Source organism: Acanthisitta chloris, unplaced genomic scaffold (genome assembly GCF_000695815.1).
Source record: "Acanthisitta chloris isolate BGI_N310 unplaced genomic scaffold, ASM69581v1 scaffold280, whole genome shotgun sequence".
Taxonomy (NCBI): Eukaryota; Metazoa; Chordata; class Aves; order Passeriformes; family Acanthisittidae; genus Acanthisitta; species Acanthisitta chloris.
The window spans coordinates 65,384-76,240 of record NW_008653138.1 but is presented as its reverse complement, the minus strand read 5'-3'; the positions used below and the strand labels follow the sequence as shown (position 1 = coordinate 76,240).

The following is a 10,857-nucleotide window of genomic DNA, read 5'->3' as shown; positions in this document are numbered from 1 at the left end:
AGAGCTACAAATACTATTTGTCTTTGTTTGACTTCTGTTCTCTTAAGGTTTCCTCAGAGTTAAACTAATCCTCTTAACTGTGGCGCAATCAAACCAAGTAGACATTTGTGGCAAAAGGGTCACCACTACCTGCAAGTATGCTATGGGCTCCTTTGTCTCCTGTTGAAGAATTAAGAAGATTTCACAGAGTTGTTTCTTCCTGTCAGAATTCCTAAGAAGTTGCTTTCAGCTACACATAAGGTGCTTTCCTATCCTCCTATCCTCCTTGGCATTCATCGCAATGACTCACAAGAAGAACTAAAGCTGTACCCTCGAAGTTCACCGAAAGCCAGAAAGTCTTCTTTCATAAGTGCAACAATCCTTGTGCAATTTTTCCAATTTGCTTCCTGTAACTGACTCCTGTTCCAAGCAACATCAGAATGTCCCCACTGGCTTGGACCAAAAAAGCATTCCTGGTCCCAGCTCAGTCGCTGACCATGACGGTCAGCAGGTGCCTGGAGAAGAGAGTAAGAACAAGAGGAGCACGTGGTGGAACTTAACCAGCTTAACAATCTGTTGACTCACAGATTTTGTTCCTGTGGCTAAAAGGTTTTAGAAGATTTTTCTTCCATGACCTTTTCTGATTGCAGCATCCCGTAGCAGTAATTTTCATAGTTTAAATACATGCTGCAGAGCAGCACCTTCTTTTTAACTGATTTACAACCTGATCTCTTCTAGTTTCATTTGATTTGTATTAGTTCTTAAATGGATTTTTCCCCCTATCTATCATCTGTGTTCCATATATAATTTCAGGGACTTCTATTACCTCTTCTTTCCCTGAAATCCTTTCCTTTCTAGGATTAAGAATCACAATCAATCTATTCTTGCCTTGTAGTGAAAATGTTCCATACCTTCAATCACTCCTGTCACTGGTCTATAATTTTCCTGTTCAGAGCACAGTCAAGTCTGTCTCACCTAACACACACAAAAATCTCAGTTTGTAACAAGAGGTGAATGAACTTCAGGCAACTTCAGACAACTTCAGAAAGAATGCATTAGTGTCAATGTCAATTAAAATCATTTCACTTTCTTCAGATCCAAAGGTCTTCCCCTTCTTTGCACACAGCAGAAACTCATGAATCCCACAACCAGTTTCTCACGTAAGACTAACAGTTATCCTACCAAATAATGTCCTCACTCTGTTCTCTGTTTCTCCCTCATTTCCTAAACTGCCACTCACACAACTCTGGTTGAAAACTGGCTCTGGTGCCCCACGCCAGTGAATCCACACCCTGGTGAGGGCCAAGGGAATCTTCATGACTGCAACAGTCTTGATTCTTGCAAAGCATAGATTTTTACTTGTAGGCAGCTTCTTTTTCACTGGAGATTTTTATTATTAAAATTTCAACCCGTGATCTACAGGGACCTGATTCACAGCCAAAGTAATTAGAAGGACTTCTGTAGACTTTACTGACCATTGCTTCTGACCCATTAGGAAACATAGAAGGTTGAAACAGATGGTGACACTATATCACTGAGTCACACCTTGCCTCTTAAAATCATAGAATCATTTAGATTGGAATAGACCTTTAAGATCATCAATTCCAACTGAACAGTCTTGAAACAATAAACCCCACCAAAACCAGAACTGACAAGAAAATAGCACTAAAAATATGTCTTAGCCACCAGGAGACTAATACATCCATGTTACACCAGTACCAGCACTAACTCAAACTCTATACAGCAAAAGTACATTTGCAGATCTGCAAATCTCCAGTCAAATCCCATACTAAACAGAGACAATCACTGTTCAGTTTAAGTGAATCTTTGAACACGTTTGCAATAAATCCTGCAAACCTTAAACTTTTATTATGCCAGCACTTACTCCACTGATTTACAGTCTGACTAAAATGAAGAGTCCTCATGGTTGACTCAAGTAACATTCTCTTACAGGGTTTCTCAAAGACAGGTGAAGAAGATTACATAAGGCAAAATAATGGATGAAGAACTGGTGCATGATCACCCATTCATCTCCTTACTTGTTGCACAAGTGCAACTCAAATATTTTCCTTAGCTTCAGGCTGATACTTGTACTTACAGAATCTTTTCCTGACAAAATGTAATCAAAACAGATAGAATCATAGAATCATCATGGTTGGAGGAAACCTCTTGAGATCATCAAGTCCAACCATTAACCTGTCACTGCTGTAACCCCTAAACCCTAAACCATATTCTCCAGCACCAGATCCAGATGCCTCTTAAACAATTCCAGAGATGGTGACTCTACCACCTCCCTGGGCAATCCATTCCTAGATGATGATGATAAGCAAAGACAGTTTATTTGACAGTTACTATCTGATAACTTAGTATCCCACAGTACTTTCCAAGCTATTCAGAATGGAAAGGATTTTAAAACAAAAGAGACATGATAAAAAAGTTTGCTGAAGTCTAGACCCAAGTTCCCAGCACCAATCTGTCTGAACCAATGGAAAGATGATAAACAACTTGAGAAAACCAGATAGCATTAAGGATCTACATATGAATAGCTCTCCAGAAATTCCTCTACCCACCCTGGCCCCTCTTTATTTTATGTTTTTACTGTTTTGTACTAAGAGATGGCAAACACACAAACTAACAAATTGGCAAGTGTACAAGGATATCGAGTCCATCTCTGCTAAGCTTTAACACAGAATATTATGCCTAATAAAAACCACTAGAATGGATGCTGGTTATCCATATCTTTGTGTGACTGCGCATGTTAAAAGGCAAAAGGAAGACAATACCAGCAGGGAGAAAGGCAGATTAACCTAATGACAGATTTAGACATTGGAAGGGTGGAAGGGTGCAGCAACGCCACAAAGGAGGTCACTAGCACAGACAGGATTAGGGTCAGGGTTCTAACTAAAGACTCTTGATTATAAATTCACTGCTACTTTGTAGACCAATCTATCCCTTGGTAATCAGGATGTGACCATTGCATCTAAATCAGGAAAAAGTGCCTGGGATTATTGTGATTTGGTAATATGTGTGGACAAGTGGGAAGGTGTGGCAAAGAGCTGAAAGCGAGAGATAAGTTATTAGATACAAAAGGCAGTGCAGAGGCAGCCATGTGTGCATGAACTATGGAAAGAACCTAAACTGAGAACAAGCCCAGAGTGTTTAAATGAAAAACAGGGATGTGTTATTAAAAAGAGGTTTTCCTTTAAATAAAAACAGGAAAGAAACTGTCAAAAGTATTTTTTTCATTGCTTCCATCCTGAAAAATCACTGAATTTAATTTATATTTTCCCTTTGCTATTGTTTGTGCTTGGAAAAGTTCAGAATACAATGGCAGGTATTACAAACCAAGCCAGTATTCTACATCACTTTAGAGTTGACCTGCAGCTCCCCTCTAGGATCAAAACCAACCCTCCTCTGAACTTTTCCATCTATGCCAGTTATTCTACCTTATTGCCTCTGACATTTCATTTTCAAGTGAATAAAATCAAATAGTAGTTCTGTGACTTACTCACCCAAATCCCAGTGCTTACTAGTGTACTCATAACAGGAAAGTTTTCCCAGTGAAATCCCCCTATGCACATGCTGTACTGCCATACACTTAATGCCTTACAGAGTTACTAGTTGAACTTCATATGTCAAAGAGTATCTTCCTTGTTTAATGCCCAATACGTAGCATAAAGGTATTACTGAAGTACAGGGGCTCTACAAGGTCAGGGCAAGTTATTTGCACATTCCTCCTAATGGGGTGAAAGTCTTATTTTGAGACAAAACACAAGAAAAAATAAGGCACTACATGTTATTGTGTAAAGTAGTGTAGAGCAGTCCCTTAAATCAGGATAGGACAATATATCCATGCAAGAATCCCCCAGAGAGCTGGACAAAATGCTACAGCAAGACAGAGATGTCAATGGACACTTTGTAAATTTTAGGAAAGGCCCTGCACAGTTTGTGTGGCTTTCTGCTCACCTCACTAAGATGACAATCAAAGTCTAGAGCTTTGCTCCTGTGATCAAGCAGTTTACTTAAAGGTTCCTTAATGCAATAGCTGTCTAACCTTTCTCAGACAAAGCACAGCAAGGTTGCCCAGTGGGACTGCATATTTAAATGAGGAATTTACAGCTGTCAGTCCCAGAAGAAGAGCAGCTGGTGGGCTTGTGCTGTGTGAAGGTCATGGCTGAATCAGTCAGCATTACTTTGTAAAGGCTGTGGCTGACAACAGCAGAGAACAACAGGAGAACCTGTTGGCTGCAGGTGAGTTGTTTACTTGCATACCGAAGTAATATACCAAAGCAGAGTTGCACAAAGAAAACTTCTTGTCCACAAAACACTGCCTTTGATCACTGTAAGCTGGAGGACAAGGGAGCAATAAGTGACTCTACCCTTCTTGCCATTTCACTGTACAGATTCGTGAGTGAAAGTTATGTGTTAAAGGCATGTGCAGCACTGCATGCAGCCACATCACATCCTTCTGATGGACTGGAACTTTGTTAAGATAGTGTTTCTTAGCCACAAATAAACATGCACAAATTTGCAAGCACACTTTGATTTCTGATCTAGTCTAAAATGACTGATTTCCTCAAGACTGCCAGGCTTGGAGACTTAAGGCATCCTTGGCCACAGTCTTCTCCAAACTGTGTATGGCAAAAGGTGATCTACTTTGCAAATTACTTTAATGCTACAGAAAGGACAACTAAGCACAGCAACAGAGATGAGCCCTGTACTTTACATTCAGCCCTTTCCATATCACTGCCTGACCTGCAACAGGAGACAGTCTGCCCAAGGTCTGTGAAGGTAGATACAGTAGTGAAAATGCAACAGAAACCCATACAAAACACAAACTGGAGATTGGCAGTGGAGAAAAGCTAACGTGCAGTCACAAGGGTGAGAAATTTAGCCCAGACTTGCTGAGGCCAACACAGTGCTTTCCACATGGGTCCTTTCTTGCAACCATTTTCATCATAACCAGCTGGCAAGCAGCAGTAGCTCAACAAAAATACACCAAAAGCAGACCTCTGCTCATATCTGTTTCTTCTATCCTGACAAAAAAAATCCTCTCAGCCCAGCCAAGCTCTGACAGAATAGAGGTTGCCTACCTTTAAACAGAGATTTTATTCCAAACACAAACCTTTCTCAGAATCTACAAATCCTGCAGTTCACCACTTACCTATCCAGACTGTCCTGAGGCACTTTACTCCCTCCAGCTCTGCTGTTGACACTGGCATTCTTGTTGGCAGTCATGGTCATTTCTGCTTTCTAGAAATGTGGATATCTGTGAGGAAAAAAAGTCAATTAAGTCCAAAGGACAATTAACTGCTAGAACTACTATGCTGTGTTAAAGCAGAACTCCAGGTTGCTTTGCGTTCTCTGAAATGCAATCAGTCTAGTCATGATCCTGAAACACTACACCCTACCTCTCTACTGCTGCTCTTTCACATCCACAGCCAGGTTTATCAGAGTCCAGTGCTATAAAGGGAAATATCTTATGAGAATTAGGTGTGTACTTCAGGTTCTGACCTGTCTGAGGAACAGATCTTGATATCAAGTTCACAAAATATCTCAGCATTGGTGTGGGTTTTCCATCCATCAATGTATGTGGAGAACCCAGTAACTGCACCATGTGATATTGCAAATACCATCGCTGTCACTGGCATTTTGACCACACCAAAGCTATACCAAGGCATGAAGAAAGCTTCCTCAATTTTAAAGTGCTGCTCTATTATGAAAATATTTTCTAATAGTGAAATTTATTCAACAGTGGATTTGTTGAATATAATGTTCAAATCCACTTGCAATATGAAAATATCACAGATGGTTTTCTCTACTGGTCTCAAGATTCTTCAAGTAAAACTGTCTTCAGACACTTTTAAAACCTCAGGTAATAAAAATAACTCAGAATTGCTAATGGTTCTTTATTCGTCATTTGGCAATTCCAAAAGTTATTAATTTAATTTCAGCCCTGTATATTCAGTTAAGCAGGCAAAAGACAGGTCTTGCTTCTGTGACATTACTGCACATTGGCAAAGAAAGAGCCCAGTACCAAAATTTATTTTGCCTTCATCCCATTATCTTGTCGTACTGTGACTGAAGGGAGAAAAAGCTGATATGGATATAGGCCAGGATGCAATCTGAAGGATGCAAAATGGTAGCCCCTCTATTGACTGTCACATGTTTTGCTGGTGTAGAGCACAACTCTTAGTGGCCATTTTCTTTGTCATTGTGATGTCTTGAGAAATATTTTGTAAAATGAGGGAGGAATGTATTTTCACATCATGATAAGATTTCTAAAATGTCAGCAGAAACCCTTGAGAAGAAAATTGAACAGTACTTATTCGACCTGACACTACAGGAGTAATTTACCAAGGGTTCTGTGACTGCTGGCACTGCTTTAGGTGGTTTCTGAGATGCTCCTTAGTTTATAGGCTAAAACATCTACCATGGTTTACAGCACAGTCTGACCAGAACTACCAGTTTTTACAACCATTAATGGCATAGCTAATGCCAAAATAAGGAGTGTTATGAAGCTTCTTGTTTACTCAAACCCACACTAAGTCCAGACTGCTTGAGAAGTCGCTGTAATGTGAAGTTGCAAAGCAATGACAACACACAAAAATCCCCATCTAGCTAATGGTGGTGAAGAAGACATTTTCTAAACTACTTTATTCCAAACAGTTCTGTCACAAATATGGTCAGAAAATCTCTGGCAGATTGCAGCTCCAGAGGCAGAGTCAATCATACTGACCACAGACTCCAGGTCTACTTGTCCTTCCTCAATGTCTTGTATCAATTTTCCCAGATAAAGTGGAGATTTTTTTCCCCAGTTGGTAATATTTTTTCTACACTGAAGCTCCCCAGATTTCTCCATGTCTCAGTGTTATTGTTAGCATATCAAGATAACAGGACTGTTACAGAACTGCCTGTTCCGACTCGAAAAGGGATTGCTTGGGACAAGAAAGGAAGTCTTGCTGATTCTGGCTAAGCTTTCTAGGACTGTACATTCCACAGAGAGCAAGCAGGTTTTTTAATGCTTTCCACTCCCCAGATCAATACTTCTACTGTGTTAAATTTGTCTAAATGGCTTATTAGCAATTAATGTGAGGAAAAATATATAAACATGGCATAAGGAGAATAAGAACTGTGAGCACACAGGCATTACATTCATTTTTGAAAAATTTATTTTTCTGTTGAAGGCAAAAATAAGCTGAACAGACCCTCAAAAATGGGATTCTGACCTGCCACATTAAAAAAAAAAAAAAAAGGATAGTGTGCTTTTATGTTGTTGTTTTCTAAGAGTCCATTTTTCCCATACCCAAAATCTGATGAAAAAAAAAAAGTGGGGAAGTCAAAACTTGATAAAAATCATTATGGTCAATATTTAAAGAAGAGATTAATTAAACCTCACCTTTCAGAGCAACCTTAAATGTCAAATAGGCCAAACTGGTTTGCTTTCAGCAAAAGAGGAATTGAATTCTAAAAGACAATTTCACAAGATACATCAGATTTAGTGAGATAAGTGTGTTTCTTTCCATGCAGTTGAGACTCTGGTATAGATGGTGATATCAACTGACTTTTCTGTGCAATTTTTCTTTAGTGCTTATTTTGGATTAATATTTTATGCAGGTGCAGGTGATGCTGGTATCATCCCAACATATGCAGAGAAAATGCAAACAACCTGAACATAGTAGAAAAGTATTCAATCAACAATTTACAGAGGTGCCTGAGAGCAAAAACTCCATCCCAAAATAAAAACACACCTCCACACTTCCCCTTCAAAAAAAACAAAAAAAGGCAACAAAAATCCAAACACCCACCAGAGACAAAGATTTTAAAAAAAAACAATTAAATTTTATGGTCATGTACCAAGTTACCTGAGAGCCCCACAAGTTTATTGAATCATTGCATGGTAAGAATCACATCCCTTGGGTTTGGGTGAGAGCATTCTTCACTACAGTATTTGCAAATTATTCTTCACAAAGCAATGAAAACCAAAATCTCTCAAGTATTGTGACATACTCTTAAAAACAAATCCCAAAATACTCTTGTCACCCAGATTCTGTATTGCCTAGAAATCCATCTGAGTAAACTTTGTCTAAAAATGCAGAATTCTGTTTTATTTATAAACAAAGAAATCCTCTGAAACCCTTATTTAGCCCTAATTTGTGCTTTACTCCAGACATGGTCTCACTGATTTCACTAGGACAACTCTCAAATTGGCAATTTAATGAGCCCAGAATCTCGATGTGCTTCATTATTTCATCAATTTTGCCTAAAACCTCCACAAACCATTTATGAGGATCAGAGAGTAAAGATGACAGACAAGTATAAAAAACGCTGTGATGGCAACATGGGATCTGCTGCTCATGCCAGGCAAAGTTCAGCATCCTGCCTGAAAGTGGCTGCTGCAATGCAGAGATTTCCTAACACATTTCTATCATTGCAGGAAGCCCAAATGACAGAATATTCCTTATGGATCATCTGCCCCCCTCTTAATGGCATCCTTAAACTTTTAAAATCAAAGTGTGGCCTGGAGCTTTTTTTTATGGACAGGTGGGGCACTGAAAGCTATCACACTTTGGGCTAATGAACCTTACAGCATCATTGAACCCCTAATTCCATTAACAAGTCTTAGCAGGGAAGGAGTAAATCCTACACTCCTCTCCACTGCAGTTTATACTTATGCTTAATTTCCTAAAGCATTCCAACACTTTGGAAGCACCCACTCTCAATCCCACTGCAGTGCAAGCTGTGAATAGGAGTGGGCTGAGGAGTGAGGCTTGGAGCAAGCACCTGAAAATTCAAGGCAACCAAGAGTGCTTTATTCACTCTTTATAGCCTCCTAAGTTCTCAAGAAATCCTTCTGCTTTCTAATATACACTGTATGCATCAGTTAGCACATTCCAAAAACTGATTACCTCCTCTCCTTCTGTGGAAAATGAGCAACACCAGACCTAGTTATTCATGTCTAGGCTCAGATGTCTTACGCAGCATCTATATAGGGTGTTTTAGATCAACAGATGTTTTAGAGATAACATTTTATCATCTGAATCATTATATCTTCCATTCTGTTAATATAACAGGGGCAGAAGGGGACTTTTCAATAGAAATTTCTTCAGTTCAACAAATGGGGGGTTTGTTTGTTGGGGGTTTGTTTTGTCACTTTAATACTGTGCTCAATGTGTCTTCCTATCCGTATAGTCCTTTTCCCTACTTAAGTCTTAAAATGAATTCATTGCACTGCATTTTCTACACTCATTCCTAAATCATAACTTCCATTAAATATACAGTTCCAGTAAGAAGTCCTTAGAGTATGTTGCAGTGCCTCAAAGCCAGTTTTCTGAATGTCAGGAACACAAGCACTGCTATTCTGGCAGCTTAATGAAGAAAAATCCAGATTCTGTTGCTTACTGATGAACCCTGAACTCACACAAGCAAAAGACACCGTGCACATGGCTCTGGCCAGGTGCTCACTGAGACCCAGGCTGCAGCACAGAGCAGATGAAGTTAGGAGGGTAGCAAAGAAGAATTTATGTGGGATGTCTGATGGCTTGAGAAAGGAGCCTCTGACTGTAGGTTCCAAGCCCTCTCCTGGCATTTTCGCTAACACGGGTGCAAATTCTACAAACAAAGTGTACGTGTCCAGCAAGGACACCATCTGTGTTCATCAGGCTTCTCTGTTCTGGACTTCTGCTCCTACTTTTGAGAAAGGTTTGTTAGTTATTGTTTGTAAAGTCTTTGTTGATTCATGTGTTCCAAAGATTAACCTATACTTAACTTTCCTAAACTGAATCAATCTATACTTTAAACAATATCATTTCTAAGGTCTCATTTGGATTCTTGAGATCTACTTGAGGATCTTGAGTTTTGAAGCCTTTTAAGGCAGATGATTTTCCTCTCAAAATTCCACTGATCTGGGATCTGAAAATTATGGGCAAATATTACTGGTTTTGTCTGCCCCACAGGGCAGAGACCTGGAGACATAACAGGAAGGCATTACAGAGAGGAACTACAGGCTGCTGAAGCAAACTTATGCTTTTGAAAAAGTACTTCTTAATAAACACAAACTCTCAGAAATACATTATTAATAATATTCAATTTGGAGTAATTATTTTTTCTCTTAAGTAGCTGCAACAGAATGTCTTAGGCATTGAGAAGTTACCTAAACATATCAATGTGCTTTTCTGGGGCATTGAGAAGTTACCTAAACATATCAGTGCTTTTCTGAGTGCTTTAAGGAACCTTGTCCACATTTCAAGAGGTGTTGTACAGCTAAACTTCTGTCTGAATTGCAGCTCACTTTGTGGCAATTTGCCTATTCCCTTCCATTAAAGCAGATACTTATGTCCTCCCAGAACATCAGTTCTGATGAACTGGAATGTCCAATAAAGTTTTTGAAGATTCCTGCCTAGAGAGGGCATCTGTAGACTCCAAAGAACACTGTTACAAGAACTACATGCTTTTATAAGGCATACCTGTTCTATAAATTGGGCCACTGGAAGTTTAGCCATGCAATAACATCCAAACTAACATAAAGGGGTAAATGACCTGCTCAGCAAGGACTTGTTGTGGAGGTACTTAGGAAGTATGCATTCAACTATTTCATCCCAAGTTTAGTTTTTACAGCACATAGATGGCCTGACTATGTTCACATCAACAAACTTCTTACATAACATGAGAACTGACCTCCTTCAAGGCTGGAGAAACAGACTTTGTGCTACCAGCAGTGTGTACACGCCTGAATTACGCCCCAGCATAATCTGTAAGTGAGAAAACAAGATCAAACCATTCACACAGCTATGTATATCCAGGTCCCTGACTGAGAAAATGTGACTGTATATGTGTTCAGTTTAGAGCCCCTCACTTCAAAAAGGACATGCAGCTGCT

The 10,857-nt window shown here is 39.4% G+C and overlaps 1 protein-coding gene across 1 annotated transcript in view; it reads right to left on the bottom strand.

The window, feature by feature from the left end:
• ST5 (suppression of tumorigenicity 5) overlaps nt 1-5,223 on the bottom strand; it is a 98,368-nt gene extending 93,145 nt beyond the window's left edge. Inside the window, exon 1 of the mRNA XM_009079444.1 lies at nt 5,144-5,223. Within this exon, the coding sequence (XP_009077692.1) occupies nt 5,144-5,223 (80 nt within the window). The remainder of the gene's footprint in view (nt 1-5,143) is intronic.
• Between the last annotated feature and the right edge of the window lie 5,634 nt (nt 5,224-10,857).